General features: G+C 46.5%; 1 protein-coding gene across 5 annotated transcripts in view; it reads right to left on the bottom strand.

Moving 5' to 3' along the window:
* Positions 1 to 19,274, bottom strand: part of Trip13 (thyroid hormone receptor interactor 13) — a 45,115-nt gene that overhangs the window by 12,358 nt on the left and 13,483 nt on the right. For 2 of the 5 annotated variants that reach the window (XM_087650837.1, NM_001011930.2), the window contains 4 exon segments: positions 18,951 to 19,104; positions 16,645 to 16,757; positions 15,740 to 15,809; positions 14,447 to 14,578 (listed from right to left, as the gene is read on the bottom strand). In XM_087650837.1, the coding sequence (XP_087506963.1) occupies positions 14,483 to 14,578; positions 15,740 to 15,809; positions 16,645 to 16,757; positions 18,951 to 19,104 (433 nt within the window). In that variant the 3' untranslated portion in view covers positions 14,447 to 14,482. 5 annotated transcript variants of the gene reach the window in all.

Genomic DNA, 19,274 nt, shown 5'->3' with positions numbered 1-19,274 from the left:
CCTGGAGTTACAAAGAACATTGAATGTTTTTTATTTTTTGTTTTTTTTAAAGGTCAGTTTACTTCAGCCTTTGTCACGCAGAATATCAAGTTGGGCTGCTGACAAACAAGATGGGGTAGGCTAAAGCAAGAAAGACATGTGAAGAGCAAACACGGGCATTAGGGGAAAAAAAAAGTCTTGCATGGCCAAGGCTTTGAAACCGTTTCACTGGGAATATAGAGTACACTGAGTACATAGAGTATCCTGGATGTACTAAAGTTGGGTTCTAATATGGAAAGCAGACCGCGGCAAGCAGAGCCAAGCATGTCCTCAGAGAAGGAAGAACTCAGAGAGCAGCTTGAGGGATGGCCGGACCAATTGAAGCAGCTAACAAATGGATACAATTAAGGGCAGAACCAGTGGGTGGAAGGCAGGCTAGGGAGATCTTCTCAGCTGAAACGTGGATGAATAAGTACGGAAACTTCACGATACCTAAGAACAAGTGGGTGGCGTTGGAAAACACAGCAACCGTGCAACTGGAAAACCAGAAGAAGAAATGTTTGAAATAACAGTGTCTGAGAAAGTTCCAAAAGTATAAAACACCAATCAGGAAGCCCAGAGAAAAGAGCAAACAAAAACTAGTCTGGATTTTAAAACATCTCCACCCAGGCATGTCATATCAAAGTGCTGGACGACAAGGACAAAGAGAAGCCAAAGGAAGGCAGCCCTAAAGCACACAGCCCTCCTCTAACCGTGCAAACATCAGACAATCCTGCTAGAAAACAGAGTGGAGGACAGTACCTGACCAGTACTTCTCAAGAGGATGAAGAAGAAGGGCAGCCTGGCAACCATCCCAGTGAGGTACGAAGGGTTCAGGACAGGGGCTGCGGGGTGAGAGAGGGAAAACGAGGGACTGTGAATAAGGCAGATCCCCGAGTTCAGGGCCAGCCTGGTCCACAGAGTCCTAGGATTGCCAGGGCAACACAGAGAAACCCTGCCTTGAAAAATCAAAAAAGAATTAAAGTGGGTAGGGTAGGTGTGGGGGTCAAATGAGCTGATCCTTTGAGCCTGTGTAGCTTTGACCTAGGTCATTCCAAATGGCTCCTGAAGATACTGCTATCTTGTTTCCCCTTTGCCTCTTGAAGCTGGATCCCTTTTACTCACAGATTCTCTTTACGGGAGAAATGCCTCCCTCAACTCCTCAGAAAGCAGAGCTGGTTAATCCTGAAGCTTGCAGGCTTCTTTGCAAAACTCAGGCTTGCTGTGGATGTGCTCTACCTACTGACCAGCCTTGCACAGGGAATCTAGGGGAGAACTCACACAGACTCTCCAAGTTGTCCCTTCTCCACACGCCATGTTCCTCAGCCACTGGTTATGGTACAGTCCTGGTGTGTGTGTGTGTGTGTGTGTGTGTGTGTGTGTGTGTGTGTGTGTGTGTGTGTTGGCAATAGATGAACTTCTGTAGCCCACAGTGGACAGAACCAGTTCTATCCCTCTAAAGCTGCAGAGGACATCATGGGCCTGGCCAGTTCAGGGAGAAGCATGATCTGATGGGAAATGCATTCCACAGGCCGAGAGATTGTCACCTGTTGTCCACATTACAGGGTTCTAACGCAGGCTGAGAAGATACCCTATACACTGAAACAACCCATTTCACTGTCTCTGAAAGCCAGACATCTTTCATGCTCAAAAGGGACCACGACAAGTGCCTGTAACCCTGATGTACATGAAGCCATCTTTGAAACCATCACCTTTGAGATATATGAGGCTTTTTTCAAAAGGGCAGTTTTCTGACTGATGACCATCTCATTGAGCCAAGGACAGGATTGTAATGGAGTCTGAGGGCCACGAAGACGGACCGGCCCTCTCTGGGATTTGTTTGGAGTAAGGGGTTTATGATCCATACAATTTCACACAGGGATCTCTTCTCACAGAAGTTTCTACTGTGCAGCACATTTTGCCTTCTAGTCATGGAACAGCTTGGAGACAGGGTCTCCCTTGAGAAGGTTCTCCAAGGCTCGCACAGCCATCTAATTAGGCCAGTAAGAGCAGTCCTCAGAATCTGTTCTGTGCTGAGTCCGTCCTCTTCGTGTAAGAACAGCCCCTTGTTGAACACTACAAAGGAAAGAGAAGAGAGGCCACACTTACTTAGAGCAGCCCATCTATCTGCTGGGATCAGTTATCAGGCTGTTTTGTCAACTGATGACATGGTGACCTCTTAGCTATGCCTGATGGCTTCAGTGTGGACAGGTGTGATCTGGACGAGGGATTGGGATTCGGATCTGGGATCTTGTTTTAATGAAAGTGAAGTGACCAGGTGGGCTGTCTGACGCAGGTTTTCCAGCAGGGCCTCTCACTGCACAGTTCAGATGGGGACACAGGTAAAGTGAGGCTGGGGCATAGCCAGTGTGATCTACCTTTTGGAGCCTCCTGTTGGGCTCGGCTCAGGGATAACATTTGGCTTCCCAGATAAAAGATGTTGGGCAGCCATGAGCTGTCTCCCTAAGAATGGAGCTGGACTACTGGGAATTGAAAGGGGTGCCTGAGGTATCTGCTGAGCTCTAGCTCTTGCCCATTCGTCTGAAGATCAGTTCCAAGGGTGAGCGCCAGACTTAGCCAATGTCTGTTCTTTCTCCATCTTGCCCTAAGTTGTAGTCCCTAACCTCTGTAGGGGCTCACACCCCTTTACTAGTTCAGTTGATGATACAGTGATATTACAACCCTCCTCATACTATTGCCAATCTGAGAAGGGCCAGTGCCCCCACCAGAGGCTAATAATTGGAGTAGACAGCCCTGTACTGACCCTGTTGCATAGGGAGGAACTTTTGTGTGTTCCTTCTGGTGGTGAAAGAAGAGCTAGGAAGATCTCTAAGCAGTGCCGTGGAGCCATGGGAGGCCTCTCCTTTTCTGGGAAGAAGGGGTTATGGGTAGGGAATGAGAGAGGGAGGGACTGGGACAAGAGAGAGGATATAAAGTGAATAAACAACTTAGTCAATTAAAAAAAAGAAACTTAAGAGAGACAAGACTTACTTGTCTCACAATTCTGGTTTACAGTCCAGCATTGCAGTGGAGCCAAGGCAAAGGAACTTGAAGCAGTCAGAGCAGAGCAGAGCAGAGCAGAGCAGAGCAGAGCAGAGCAGAGCAGAGCAGAGAGCAATGACTTAATGCACTCATGCTTACACCCAGCTTGCCCCACTCTTCTTCAGTACAGGGCCCAGCCTATGAAATGGTGCAGCCCACATCAGGATGGTCTTCTATCCCAAGAAGAAGAAAGATGAGAAGGAAGGCAGTGAGGACAGAATGGGGTTGTGGAGAGAGAACCAGAGGCCAGAGGAAGAGGAGAAAGAAGAGACTGGATATAGGAAACAGCCATGCATTTCATATATTCTCTTTGTCAGGGTCTGTAGTGGGCATAGCGCTCCGTCCTTGGAGACTGCTCATTTGCTCCAGACAGTCCTTCACAGCTCTAGCTTTAGTGGTCTCTCCATGTGCTGGGGTTAGTCACTTGCCTTTGAGTGATCGAAAAATCCACTTAAACATTTTGTGGACATTGGGACTTTCCTTTAAGTGGTTAGTCCCCTGAAAAGGGGTGCTTCTGATGAACACAATTCCTTGCATGGATCCCCCATTAAACAGTCTTTGCCTTTCACCAAGCCATCCCACCCTGCAACTACTGAGAAGCCCAGACTCCTGCTGAGGGACTAGCCAACTTCTTCATTCCCACATAAAAATACAACTTTACTTTTGGCTGTGTGAATTCTAAAATTGTCTTCTGCTTTGTCCGGACACTGAGAGGAGGCAGAGGTGCCGGGGAACAGTCCTGCCTCTGCCCGGGTGCACTGCTCATACCCCAGGAACTCAAAATGGCGAAGGAGAAATGACTTCTTTTGAAAAACAAAAACAGAAACAAACCCAATTACAGGAATTGCAGCAGCTCTTAGATCCCACAGTTTGGACTCTAACCTCAGATGGTTGTGAGACTGGACTATTTCAGCTTGGTGTCTAGAAACCTCCACTTTGAGGAATGCGGTTTGTTTCTAGCCTCTCACCTTTAGCTTTTGTCTCTGGCTTGGGTTCTGGAAGCCTGGCTCACGGTGTCCAGGGAATGAAGAAAGGACAGATCCATAACACATACAGAAAAGCTGGGATGGGTGTTTTGGGCTCTCAGATGGAGAAAACAGCATCCCAGAAGTCCAGCCTATTTGTTATATACAGTTGAGCAGGGAGGCAGGGTTATTGCACATAGATAAACAAAAAGGCAGGGTTTTGTATATAGTTGAACAAGGAAGCAAGGTTGGCTAATTTTTGTAGACTCCATCTCTGTAGGTGTACAGTGTTCAGGGGTGGCCTAGTGGACATTTTCTGCATACATTGTCAACACTTGAACTTTGATCAGAAGAAGGCTTTGCCATCCTCCCCCCGACCCCCTGAGATTCAACTGGGAAAGGTTCTGCCTTTCACAAGGATCTGAAACATTGAGGTCCCTGACATGGCTATGTCTGTGTCAACAACACTTATTCAAGACTTCACTTCTCTCTACAAGCTCTCACACTTACAAAGACTGAAGTTTGTCACAATGGACAGAGAGCTAGAAGACATCTGGAGGAGATATGATTGGGGTTTCTTGGAGGAGTCTTGCAAAGGACTGTGAGTCATTCTGAAGATCTCTCCTAAAATTCAAGAAGCTGAGAGTAGCATCCCCTTCTCCCCAAGGGAAGACCCTGGAGGCCCTTCCCTGCATCCTATATATTGGACAATAGCCTCTTATAGCATTAAGAGTGTCTGAACTTGGGGGTTGGGGATTTAGCTCAGTGGTAGAGCACTTGCCTAGGAAGCGCAAGGCCCTGGGTTTGGTCCCCAGCTCCGAAAAAAAGAACCAAAAAAAAAAAAAAAAAAAAAAAAAGAGTGTCTGAACTCCTCCTCCTCATATCACACTGTAGACTGCCTCAGACCCAGGAGAACTGTTTCCCTGAGAAAGATGGCATGGCTATCAATCAGACCGGAGAGGCAGCCACAGAAGACTCTTAGAATGTGGATTTAAGACTTAGGAAACCTCCACAGACACAGGGAACAGAGAAAACTGGCTGGGTCTTGCCTAAAGCCACAATATGCTAGGTGGCTATGATAGCCCATTCCCAGAGGCATTGCCAACCGGCGAGAAAGGCTATCTTCTGCATCCCCATCCTGAAGAAACTAAAGCCAGACTAGAGCCTGCTTTATCCCAGGAAAGTCTGCCACCTCAATGATGCAAACAGCAATGTTTATTTTCCAGAGACTCAGGGTGAATCGTGAAGACAGACAAAAAGAGAAGCATCCAGAGAAAAGGTGGTCACCGTGGAAGGGCTCAGGGTCAGTCAGAGAGTGGCACCAAATCCAAGGTCTAAAGAGAAGAAGCTTGAGAAGAGCATCTTCCCTGGAAATCATAGCAAGGTTATGGGCCAAGTGAGCTTCTGTCCCTGGGAATCTGACGTCCAAGGTCTAAGTATTTGTATTAATGTGGTTCAAGGCTAGCATTGCTTCCAGGATCCCAAAAGAAGTAAAATATCAGGAGCCTGACATTTTACTCTCATGCACGCCTATTCTCAAGGTCTTCCAGAAAAGGAGATTCAAGGAAACAGTAGCTTGCAATGAAAGCCCTTTAAAACAGTAGACGGTACAATCTGTTGATAAAGGGAGCAGACACCATCAGTGTCGGAGGTTTAAAAAAAGGGGGCACCATGTGCTTTCAGGCACGTAAAAGACACTGGAAAGCAGTTTAAAGCCAGCAGAACCTGAAAAGCAAAACCAGGAAATTAAGCAATAACTGAAACTTAAGTCAGTGAGAGGTTCGGCATTATATTAGACACAAGACGAGAACTTGAGAGCCACAGGAAGTCATGAAGAAACCATCTGGAGTGAAGCCCGGAGGAAAAGCAGAGTGACAGTGGTGTTCAGGACCAGAGCCCTCAGACAGAAATGAGAGGGAGACTGACAGCCCAAGGCTCCCAAAGCAGACTGAGGCTGCCACTCCCGACATTAAGAATCCTCCCAGGGCAGATGAGAAGGACTGTCTGTCCTGAATACCCAGCCAGATGGAGACATGGCTTGGCTGTGGGGCAGCTGAAATGAGTCTGCATCAGGCAGCAGAAACACTCTAAGGAGGACAAGATAAAGATATTTTGATACAGCCAAGCAGTGGGGCTAACACAAGAGCCGCCATGTGGGAAGAATTGAAGGGGTGCTGCTGACAGGGAACCTAGATGCGGCATCCTGGGAGAAGAGGGAAGAAAATAGAGAAGGTTGTGTGAGCCAAGCTAACAAATGCTACAAGTGAAAGTGTCATGCCTGGTGGGGTCATCAGACTGCACTGCAAGGGACTGACAGGACATTTAGACATTAGGATGCTTATAACACCTCAGAGGAGCTCCTACAGAAACGTCAGCACACGTGACTTCCTTTTGAGTTAGCAAAGTGTACAATATGAGAATCCCCAAAGGAGAAGAAGAGGACTGCACCATGAGGGGCAAGTGTCATGAAAGAGGGCTGGCTGGAACCTTGGGGTTATAGTCCAAAGCAATGGTCATATCCTCATAGGGCCCAGGGTCAGAGAAAAATAGGTGAAAAGCAGGATACAGAAAATCTAATAACCAGCAAGTTGGGGGGATACAAATAAGACTAGGTTGGCTAGACATAGGGATCACCAAGGAGATGGGTAAAAGTCCTCACCACAACCTCTGTAAGAAAGCCTGAGATCACGGTCTTGGAGAAAAGAACACACTACCAAAGGGATGTAGGCGGATGTGAGAGCCAGATGAGCAGAACCATCTGCACCCTGAACTTTACACGAGCTACTCCACAGCTCAGTTACAGGGTGCCAAAGGCGCTCTGGGCATGAGCTCATGGACATGAAGAAAGCCCATGCTAAGCATGCTAGTCACGTAGAGACCGAGAAGCTGATGGGAAACAGTGTCAAGTGTGAACCCAAGGGCAGGGCAACGAAGGACAGGATGAATGCATCCTTTCACATATACTGGAGAAAGCGAGGTCCAACATGGAAGCCGAAAACGCCATCAGGAAGGTAGAACGTGAGGTCTCCCCACAAGGCATCGCTTGTGAGCCCCATGGCCTGGCTCTATCAGAACCTGAGTGGCTAAAGGTCACCCCTGAGATGTGGGGCAAGCACAGGCTTCCAGAAGAGATTCAGGACACTTCTGTCCCAAGGAGACAAGAGAGTTCCCAGGTGCTCAAAATGTCCAGCAAATAGAGGCACTGGTGGCACTGGTATCCAAGGGTTATTGCCTTCTGCATCTTTGTGCTTGAAGAACTAAGACCTGGAGGATGTTGGTGTGGATGGTTCTGTGCCTCAAGCCCTATGCTAGCCTTAGAATGGCTCTTTCTCTGTATTATTGTCCCTTTCCGTGTGATGCTGTAGGACTGCTTTAATTGTCACTAATAGAATTGGAGTCACGGTAACAGGAAAGTCTATGAACAGGGTTTATGTAGGGATCGATGGGACCACATTCACGCAGGTGACCTGACATGTTTTCTGAAGTACCTCCCTCGGGTCATCTGTAGGGTCAGAGGTCAGCCACAATTCCACTCTTCGGATGCAGCATCTCTCAGGTGAAGGGAAAGGAGTCAACAAGGCTTTGGGGACAAGCAGTGTTCTTCTCTTGGTCAGATGCAGGCCTCATCTGGTGGATCCTAACACATTTGTCTGTAGCTGAGTGTCCTGGCGTGTGCTTGGCAACACCTAACTTCTTGAGGACCCTGATGACTGAAGCACTGAGCTCTGTCAGCAGGCAACAATTTCATTTCCCACAAAGAGGAGATGAAGAGTCCTACTGGGGCTGGAGAGACGGCTCAGCGGTTAGGAACACTGACCGTTCTTCCAGAGGTCCTGAGTTCAATTCCCAGCAACCACACGGTGGCTCACGACCATCTATAATGGGATCTGATGCCCTCTTCTGATGTCTGAAGACAGTGACGGTGTACTCACATACATAAAATAATTTTTTTTTAAAGGAAGAGTCTTACTGGTCGTTATCTACAGTATAAGATCAAGGCTTTTGATCATTTAAAATCGACAGCTTGTCATTTGTTGGCTGGAAGTTCAGAACCCAACAGTTAAACTCTCTTCTTTCATGTAGACAATGAGTCCTTCCTCTGTGAAGGAGAGAGAAGTAAAAATATACCAAGATAGTGTGGTTCCAGAAGGAATGGAAGTTGCCCTGTCGTTGGTCGCCAGTTTCTTGTCAGAAGTTCTGCCTCCCATTGCAGGATGTGGCACATTCAACTTCTCTGCTAGGCAAAGCTCAGAAACAGCCTCCTTTTAACCCTAAAATTTGAGCCAAACAAAAACTGCCAGCGTACATGGCAGGCTTTCTCCTCCAAAGGTAGAATACAAGAAAAAGCTCGGCAGAAAGCAGAGCCCTGCTCTGCGTCAGCACTGGGTCCAGGGGGTGACTTTCTGTTGGCACTCGTGTGGCTCTGACTTTCTTGGGCACAGAAGACCTGAGTTCTGGTTAACCAAAGTCAACAGTCACCCAAGCCATGTTCCCTACTGGCAACACACTGTAGCCAGAGGTGGAGGCAGGGTCCTCTCAGCCAGCCTCAGGGGCTGGGAAGGATAAATAAATGGTAACCATTGTCCTGCCTTTGTCCGATCACCTCTGCTGCCGCTTAGATCTGCCTGGGGTGTAGATAAGAAGCAGAGCGGGTGCAGACAAGGCCTCAGCCATGCAGCCTGGATGGTACCACCCATACACAGCCGCTATGTGCAAACATTAGAGGTGCTCAGCCGTGGAAGCACATGCCTGTCACATTCTGACAGTTAGGCTATCCTTACACTTCTGAAGAGGGAGAATATGGCTGAAATACTACAGACTCAGACACAGGACCAGTGTGAGTGTGGTGGTAATACTATCTCACATCCAACACCTCACTACTAATCTAGACGCATGAGGTTCGAGGGACTCTGGTCTGTGCTGAGTCCATCAGAAAAGAAAACAATTGGAGCTAGTTGCCAGGTCATTGTCCCTTACTACCCTTAGAGAGCAACCCTTCCAGAGAGACCTCGAAAGCTCCCCATGGAAAAGACCCTTTTGATGGAGTGTGGCCTGTCTCTAAACTGTGACCTAAAGTTTCCAGAAAAGAGTCATATCTATATTCAGTGTTGTACAAGAATGGCTAGCTAATGTAGGATTTTGTGACTATGGAAAGTTGGAAGATATTAGAGCAGTGGTTCTCAACCTGTGAGTTGCTACCCCTTTGGGGGTTGAAGGACCCTTTCATGGGGGGGGGGTCCCATCATATATTTGTGTTATGATTTATAATAGTAGCAAAATCACAGTTTAAAATAGCAATGAAAATACTTTTATGGTTGGGGTCATCACAATGTGATTATTCACCATTATAAATTATTTTTGCTACTACTTCATAGCTGTAATTTTGCTACTGTTGTGAATAGTAATGCAAACATCTGACATGCAAGATATCTGAATTATGTGACCCCTGTGAAATGGTCTTTCAGTCCCCAAAGGGGTCGTGACCCCCAGGTTTGAACTACTGTTCTAAGCCCAGGGTCGTGAATTCTGTAGTTCATAGGTGGCTATTAGCAAAATGGAAATGTAGAATATTCCAACATAGGTTTATGGCTTAAACACGTTTTTAAAAACTAATAAATCATTGTACAATAACGCTACATTAGGAGGACTCACTAGCAGCTAAACCAATTTTATGCAGTTTCTGACCCACAAGAAGCCAGCTGGCACTCTGGCCCCCTAGTAGAGGACTACTTGTCCCTGCAGTCTGAAGGAGTCTCTGTAGCAGGCAGGAGGAGGGGAGGGAATGGTATTTTGGAGCAGAAGCTAGGTCTGTTTCCGGCATGCAGAGTAGAGCACAGGCTGACCACGGTATGGGATACATCCCGTACGTGGGATGATTGGGAAACTTCAAAGTTCCTGGTGGCACCTGCTGTGCTCACCGTGGGATGTACAGTCTGTTTTAGTGGGAGAGTCCAAATGGGAAATTTTGAAATGACTTCCTAGGACGGTACACAAGGTACATGCGAGGGATGGGAGAGGCAGGAAGGTGATCATTCTTTTGGCTAAGAGTGTGGGATCTTTCCAACTCACCATCCTACCACTAGAGAAAAGAGGTGGGTGACCTAGTTTACACTACTAGGCCCTGGGGTTTGTGGCCCCTGATCTACAGGTCAAATCTTAACCTGGCTGAATGGTAACCACGTGGACATGGTCAAGGCTTTCCAGGAGCACATACACTGTTTCTGGAGCCAGGAGACTCCTGAGGCCTCTTTACTACCTGACTCATTAAGGACATGAAAAGTTGTTGATAAGCAGGGGGCTCCACGGGTGTTTCCAGATCTACCTACCCTTCTCCACTGACCATTACTGGCCCCTCAGAGGCAGACCCCTTTCCCATTTTAATGGGACACCAGATTCTGTGTGGAAGCTACAAAGTGATGTAAGGTATTCACTGCCTGTGGAATATTATGAGAGCCAGGAGCGTTGTGTGGAGAAAATTGTGGGCAGTAACCTTCCAGAGGTCCCTAAGAGGGTCAGGCTTCTGGCTGTCAGGTCCACACCAGCTCCATCACCACACATGAATGATTGCACCTGTCCAGTAAGTCAGAGAATGCCCACAGCGGCTTGCAGAGTTCAGGCTGGATTCTGTGTGGGATCCAGGTCTTCGGTCAGTCTACCTTCTTTGTTTTCCCTGCTGTTCTACAGCAATTTCTTCCAAACAGAAATACTTCCAACTTGGGCGAGGAAGGAAATTCACAAGCAGGATGCTCAGGTAACTTACAAGAGTCCCAAATTCATCACTGAGTCTACATAAACACTAAGCAATTGCTAGTGGGAGGAGACCCTTTAGTGCAGTATCCGGTAAATTGCTCGAGAAACTCTGGTGATAACAGTTTGCATAAACTGCCGGTCATAATGGAGTGGACCTTTTTTTTTTTTTTTTCTACGAGTTATTACCCAGAACACTGACTTCCGAAGCTGTATTTAGATGAAATAATTTCTTTGGTCCATCATCAGTACCCTATCTGGAGTAAAAAGCTGTTTCTTTGTTTCTCCCAGGAAAAGTTCCATGACATATAGATGACCATACACACCCTTGTACTAGATATATAGGACCAGGAGGAAAGGGCTGCAGCTAATGGCAGGCTAAGCAAATCAACTGACAATGCTCACCATCTCCTCCCTGGTCCTGTCCTGATTTGCAGGATGATATTACCCTCTGCTGGTTGGAGAGGGAACTGTCACATCAAGATTGTCAGCCCCTAGTTCCCCAACAGGGCTCTCCCTATCTGTGCCTTCTTATCTCTTTGGCTCTTCTGTCTGGGTACCTTCTGTTCCATACTCTCGCATCCTAACCTCTCTCTTTCTCCTTAGTTCCCAATCTCTTTTCCCCCCGAACACTTGGATGCTGGATATCTTAGTGGTAGGAAGATGGCCCTTGCCCACTCTAGCTCCAAATCATGGAGCATGGAGAAACCCTCCCTCACTCTTTCCTGACCTTTGTGCCTTTAGACCCCACTCATTATCTCAGGTTGTGGGGACCTGTCTGCAGGGTCAGGGTGTATCATAAGGGCTGCTAAAGAAGAAAATAGAGGGAGCAGTAGCACGCCAACATAGGGCTGAGGTCCCAGCCACACACATAAGAAATGATGTCCCTTCATGCATTACCTGCATTTGCACAGGTTACCTCCAGGATCTGTATAGGTCACAGCTGTTAACCTACAGTCATTCGGTATCTCCCCATCAGCATAGACATTACTGACTCATTTTCAGTAAATTTCCCTGTCTTGCTAGGTAGAAGTAATCACCCTCAGCACTGTTGGGCCTACGTTAGAGCTCGTCCTTATGGAGCCATCCAGAGGGCAAGGAAGAGAAGGTAGGGAGCCCCCTACCTCTGCTGTCCCAGTTCTGAGGCGTCAACCTAGAACGGCTACCAGGGTTAGGATGCCTGGACATCAGTGAAGGCATAGAGGCGAAGAAGAGCCTGGGAAGGAACTTAATTTATAGGCTATGCTGAGGGCTTAAGTTACAGGAAGTATAATGGGATGAGGGCCTGCCCCAGTTACCTCCCCAGGTACTTAACAGACTCAACAATGATAATACTAAGAACAATGAGTGACTGCCCACGGATTGGCACCCTACTCCCCAGCCCACAACTCTGCCTCTCAGAAAGCCTGCTCCCACCCGGGACAATCAGGTGAGAAAGCTATGCCCCAATTCCCTGCCTTCTGGGACCCCAGCAAGCCCAGCAGCTGTGAGGTCTGCCCCAGCCTTTCAGAAATCCATCTTCCTTCTGCTCCACACCCCTACTTGCAATCTTGGAGCTACACCCCATTTATCAGCCCGCAGTTTTGCCTGTCTCCTGAGAAGCCTGTTCCCACCCAAGACAACCGGCTCCATCTTCTGGTCCACACCTCTACCTGCAGCTGAAGATCTATACTACAAACCCTAGCCCACAGCTCTGCCTGCTTTTCGGAAGGCCTACTGCCTCCCAGGACAACCAGTCCCAGAGGCTTGCTACTCCCAGGAACTACCAGGCTAGCCAACACCAGAGACAACCAGATAGCAGAAGGCAAGTGGAAGAACACAACCGACAAAAGCTAGTGCAATATGGCGCTATCGGAACCCAACTTTCCTTCTACAGCAACCCACGGATCCTAACACACCCGAAGAGCAAGACTGTGACCTTAAATCTCAACCTATGAAGATGACAGGGATCTTTAATGAGGAAAAAAAAAGTCTTTAAGGGACATAAAAAGTCCCTTAAAGAAATACAGGAAAACAGAAACAGGCGAAACCCCTTAAAGAAAACCAGAGTCCAGATCCTAGCAGCCACATAACAAACCTGACCGTCTGCACATGCCTATAACACTGGACCTGAGACAGGCAAGAAACAGGAGGATTTCTAGGCAACCTAAGGAACACCAAGCCTCAGGTTTAAGGAGAAATACTTCCTTAAAGGAATAGGTGAAGAGTGATAGAGGTTTTTCCTCCTGGTGACCATGGCTATATACAGGCACATACATCCACATGTGTGCATATCGAATAGACATACTTGCAAATAAATGAAACATTTAAAAAACTGATATTTTCTAATGTCTCTGTATTTTTGTGTCAGGACTATACTATTCTCTTTTGAACTAATAATTTTTTTTTCAAGAATTTGGATAGAATTCTTGTTAACTTTTTTCCTTTTCAGTTTATTAGAGGTAACATAAAATAAGGGAAAGGTTTTGACACGTCTTCTGTAAGTACATGAGTGAGAGTAGTCAGAACAACAAAGGAAAACTTTATTCCTAAAAGGGGAAGAGTACTGGGACTCATGAGTAGGTCAGCTGAAGCAGGAAGTGGCCCACTACTGCAGCCACAGCTCCATCCCTAGCTTCCCAGGGGGAAATTAAAGCCAAGCACCCTTGGGAGCCAAGGAGTCAAAGGGCAGGGCTCTGCTTCCAACGCCCTGTCCGCAACAGGAGCTAGAGTTGAGCAGCTGGGCAGCAGCCATGCCTGTGGTGTCTCAGAAGCACCACTCTCAAACTTGACTGGCAGGATGGTGAGTCCTGCCAGTGACACGGCTGTACCATGAGCTCTCGGGAACACAGATTTAATGCTGTGCGAGCGTGCCAGTCACCATCAGTAAAACTCACAGCACTTGAAGCAGACATTGGAATAAGCGCATTCTGAAAACAAGTTTAATATTACAAAAAATTCTATGACAAAGGCAGCATTCCATTTAAAAGTGTATTCACGTACAAAGTATTAATGCTAAACTTTTAGCAGAAGATGAAGTAAAACATGGTATTCTGTGAGGTGCAACACACATTGACTTATTTTATATTTGACAACATGAATTTTCACTTGAAATATGAGTAAAATTACTGGAGAAACAAAACACACATTGCCTGATTCTCTTGACCATAGAAAGTACGTACTGCTCCTCTGAACACAACATCTGATCGCTATCACAGAAGTCTTTATCTTCTTATCTGCAATCCTTTTCTCAGTTTCTGTATCACAGGAGCACGTCTTTCTCACCCATTCCACAGCATCCGGTGCTAACCGAAGCAGACTCCTGCCAGGAAGTAGCCGCTCCCTTCTAGCCGGAGCAAGAGTCCATCTTTCAGTGCCGTAACTGCATTATTCAGCACTCCTCTTGCTCTAGGAAAGCTGTTTTGATCTCCCTTTATTTTAAACAAATTTTAACATCTTGTGTCTGACAGGCTAGAGTCAGGATGGGGCTTTACATAGATGTAAACGACTGGAATCAATTGTCTTTTAAAAACAGTGAAAAAGACAGGCAGTTTGCCTTTCAATGTGCATTGTAAAATAACACAAACAGTCCTTTTGACAAAGTCTGTACACCCATCTGTCTGGCCTGGCCTGCAGACCTACATGGTTTAGTCATTTCTGATGCACACTGTGAGGTAGACGGTATCACCTCCTACCTGTCCATTGAAAACCACAGATATGGATGTCTAGGATCAAACATGAGCTGAGAGTTTCTTTTTCTCCTCAAACTGTTTGTCCACTGCCAGAGACAGGGCCTGGAGGAAACCCTCGATGGTGACGCTGGGAGCCTGAAAAGAAATGACCATTACTGAGTGGACCTGGGCTTTAGTGGGGCTGCATGACAGCTACCACCTATACATTTGTGGAATTAGGAAGAGGCTTAGCTCTATGTAGGGCAGACAAGCCCAGGGCCTCAGGCCCACAACAGGGAACCCAGCTGTGGTTTGTAAAGGTGATATAATTCATTGTTTCCTAGGCAGGGGAGACCAGCACTCATCCTCCTGCGAAGAAGGAAAAGAATCTGTTGGGAACAGAATAAAGGGCCTCAAGGTCTGACATTTTGGAAGCTTTTACAAAGAGCTGACCCAATGTCCTCGAACTGTGAGGCCTAACACTGATGCTTTATAATTGAGAATCACTATATAGCCAACATCAAGCTCTCCCTTTTGTGTCAAAGCACTCACATTCAGGGCGCTACTGATGGCCACGTCGACACAGCAGGTGTACCAACCACTGGTCAGGCAGAATACTAGGATTTAAGAGAACTGTGTGGCTGATGGGCTTGTGCTGGGGTCTGGCTCTGGGTAGGGAAGGGAGTGATTCCAGGTCACCATTGAGTGTGAGCAGAACTAAGCTCATGAGGCACAAGTGGATGAGGTGGGCTCTACCCACAAGTTCCCCAGTGCCCTGCGGTACACGTGTACCTGTAAGCACCACACATGTATAGGTATGCACGTATGAGCAGACACCTAGAGGAGCCATTTCTTCCCTAATACCTGCTATCTATGATGGACAGTATTGTCAACTTGACAGAGTCTAAAGTCACCTGGGAGAGACAGGCTCTGGGCATGTCTTTAGAGACTTATCCCAATTACATCAATTGTGGTGAGAAGACCTGCCCATTGTGGCAGCATCACTCCTTGGTTGGGGTCCTGAGCTGTATACATGGGAAAGGAACTGTGCAGCACCATCCATTATTCACTATTCATTCTCTGCTTTTGATTGTGGACCAGCAGCTTCAAGTTCCTGCTGCTTTGACTTTCAGCCCTTGATGGTCTGTGGCCTTGAACTGTGAGCTAGAATAAACTCTTTCTCTAGTAAGTTAATTTTTAAAGAACTTTTATCATAGCATCTGGAATAGAAACTAAGACACTACCCCAGAATCCTGTGAGCAGTATGGGTGGGTGAGGAACCTGAGTATCCACTACCCAGGGCGAAGGGAAGCTTACCTGGATATACAGCGCATGAGCCAGGAAAGGAAGTTTCCTCAAGACCCGGCCGCTGAGGCCCTCACTCTTCCTGTATGAACATAATAATCATTCACAGACATCAACTTCATACACAAATGTATACAATTCAGGGATGATTTCTCTATGTTGGCCAAGACAACCCCAAAGCATGGGGCTCTGTGTGACCCTGTGCTGTCCTCTCTCTTCCCCAACATGATCTGTCACCTTTGGTTCCTGCTCCGACTGAGGCTGTAGGACCGAGTGCCCCCTGAAAGGCATCAGGTGTGGAGGAAGACACGGTGGCACAAAGCTGCCAACAGAATCCCCAACCAGGTCTTAAATTTTTACAGAAATCTCTGAACTGTATTCTTCCTCACTGATTTACGTCTCTAACAACATGGCGTTCTTTATGTTAATCTTTCACTCAAAATCTTCCACATGTTCCATGGCTTCCAAATGAAGTCCAAATTGGCCAGAAAGTGAAGTTCACAGCCCGGTTGCTCTGCCTCTCTAGCACTGCCACAGTGATCAGTGGGAAGTCGTCTCCCACATATTGCCAACACACTGCCCAGAAGGCCCTGATGTTCTGCAACGCTAAGCTATTTCCCTTCTCACGTTCCTTCTACCAGCTGCAGGCCACCGCTGCCCTTGCCAGCTATTCATGCCTATTTCTGCAGTGCCCGTGGATAGCTCACCTCCAGAGCCTTCTCTGGCCTACAAAGAAAATCACAATACCTAGTTACCTCAGCAAGTGATTTTTCTTGGATAAAAAAATGATACCAGGTGAAGTGTGATGGTGCATGCTTTTAATCCCAGCCTGATCTACAAAACAAGTCCAGGATTGCCAGGGCTTGTTACACAGAGAAATCTTCTCCTGAAAAAACCCAAAAGACATCAGTTTATACCTTGAAATTTCACTCAAAAGGAGGCTCAACTTCGACACATTATTTTCAATGAAGCCAATCATTTCCAGCTCTCGAAGGGTCAACAGCTGCTGACGGGGATATATGATCTGGCACTGGGGGACAGAAGCAGTGTAGTTACGACAGAATCCACATAACACAAGGTAGAGGCACCATGAGCCAAAGGGACCAGTACTTCCAGGGCTATCACAAACTGTCATGACTTATGTAAGTCCAAAATAATCACTCAAACACAGGCACTAGAAAACAGCTGTGTATTCTAATGGTCTTCCCCAACATGCCCGTGCTTCTTCAAAGGTTGGTATACAGATAATAAAGCATGGCTCAGGGTCAGCAGCTCGCCAGATCTGAGCTCTTGGCCTAGGTATTTCTTGGCTTCATGTCAGGGCTTGGGGAGTGGGTAGGGGGCCATGATGGGTAGTATTAAGCTGCTGCCTTAGTTCTAGAAATACATGTCGAACCTAGAGAAGCAGAACTGGATTGCAGAGCCAGGACCACAGCTGTCTTCAAAAGAAGACTCTTAGTCCGCTCTTCAGGGATGACTAGTTTATTAGAATGACAGATAAGGCAGTAGGTCCCCAAAGCTCTCTCTCATAGATTGAAGGCTTTGTCAAGTTGCCACACTAAGCCTTCAGGGTGGCACTGACTGCTTCCACGGAAGCTTTCTATGCATACTTTAGGAAACAGGTTTCTGTTTGGTGTTCTACCTTTCTGTACGAGGGACTGTTTCAGGTCATCCAGGGAACTTATACAGGTGGGCACACCTCACAAGAGACCAGATTGCGAGCTCCTGGTAGACTGAGATCCAATTTCATAGTATCTGCCTTCAGGACCAGCCCAAGTCATATCAGTGTCTGAGTATCTTGTTCTTTCTTTGCATATGCATGTGTGTGTGGTGTGTATGCATGTATGCTTGCATGATCAGTATGCTTTGCCAGAAGCTGATGTCTTTCTTAATGGCTTTCCGTCCTACAGAAAAAGGCAAGATTTATCACTTGAACCCAGAGCTCACAAATTTGACTAATTAGCTAGCAGGCCTGCTCCAAGGATTCCATCCCTTTCTCCTGACTCCTGGGATTATAGGTAGGTTTGCCACATTTACGTGGGTGCTGGGAACCTGAACTCTAGTCCACGTGCTTGAGTGGTAGGCACTCTATCCAACAAACCATCTCCCAAACTCTAAATTTTTCACAAAATGACCAAAGAAACTGGTTTTAGCTCCCTCAAAATCTAGGCTAAACACCTCGGAATTCTAGACTCTAGATTCATGGCATAAGTGATAAATGTAACACTATGAGGGCTGAAAGGCACATCAAAGGTGTCTTTGACCTCTAACACTTCTAGCTTCCTCACTGGGCCTGCCGCACGCTAAGCTCCAGTAGTAACGAAGCTCCAGGGATGCCCCACCCCCACTGACGCTAGGATAAGTTGCCAATTCAAGACAATGTTAACTTGAGTACCTTATTGGGCTCCTGACTGAGCTGGCTCCCTCTTACTGCCCAAAAGTGACCAAGCCACTCACGGTAAGGTCTACTATCTTATAAAGTGTCAGGTAATGGCTACAGGATCCATTGAGGACAGTTCCACTCTGCTGGCTAGGGACAATTCCATTACAGCAATCATTATAAATCTCTACTTGTTTGCTTGCTTGGTTACTGTCCAAGTTCCTTACATTCTATAATCAGATGCAGTCTGAGAACCACAGCTTTCAGTCAGTCATAGGTCTGTGAACTTCAGTTACTATAACTTTCAGTCAGATGGTATTCCAAAAACTTTGGCCTTCCGTCAGTGTAATCTGTGAAGCAAGACTTTCATTGTCCTTTGTATAGACTAAGAGACTGGTCACTTTAATAGTCTATGGTTGGCTCAGAACCAGGATGTGTTTAATAGTCTGTCTATAGCCCTCTCACTAACCTTCTACACACTGGTACCTCAAATACTGAAAAGTGTTAATCATAAAGTACCAGAAGAACAGAAACATTGTTAAGAGAATGGTACAATGACACATTTTGTATAGCACATATATATGTATGTATATGTATGATGTATATATGTGCTATACAAAACCATTATTTTACAGGCTTATTCAAAATTTTTTTAACTCTTAAAGGAAATAAATATAAAAAATACTGACCCCATAGGGGTCATAGATATAACATAAGTATAATTTCCAACGTAGGAAGCCTATAATAAAACGTCTATTAGAAGTAGTATACATTAAGCTATGCCAATTAACTACTAACATGTAGAAACCTAGTAATGGTCAGGAGTGAAACAAACAAAGGTACCTTCATCAGTTCTTCTAAACAAGACAGGTAGATTTTGAAGATGGCTGCTGCAGAGGGGGGGCCAATATATTGTTTGATGTCAGCTCTATCCACAAAGGCCACATCAATCTTCTCAGTGATGTTGGAAGTGGTCAGAATCACCACATTGGAATGCCTGTTGTAATGAGTAAGAAAGAACTAGGCACAATTACACCAGTCCTGACCGTGCAAAGTCAAATGGTCTTCTGAGTGGGAGTGAGGGTGATGACAGGAAAGACAGAAAGAAGACACAAGAGACAGGTATGGGAGGGCTGCTTGGTTAACAAATGCAGCAGCGAGTGTATT

Source organism: Rattus norvegicus, chromosome 1 (assembly GCF_021556685.1).
Source record: "Rattus norvegicus strain SHRSP/BbbUtx chromosome 1, alternate assembly SHRSP_T2T, whole genome shotgun sequence".
Taxonomy (NCBI): domain Eukaryota; kingdom Metazoa; phylum Chordata; class Mammalia; order Rodentia; family Muridae; genus Rattus; species Rattus norvegicus.
This window is presented reverse-complemented; position numbering and strand designations above follow the sequence as displayed.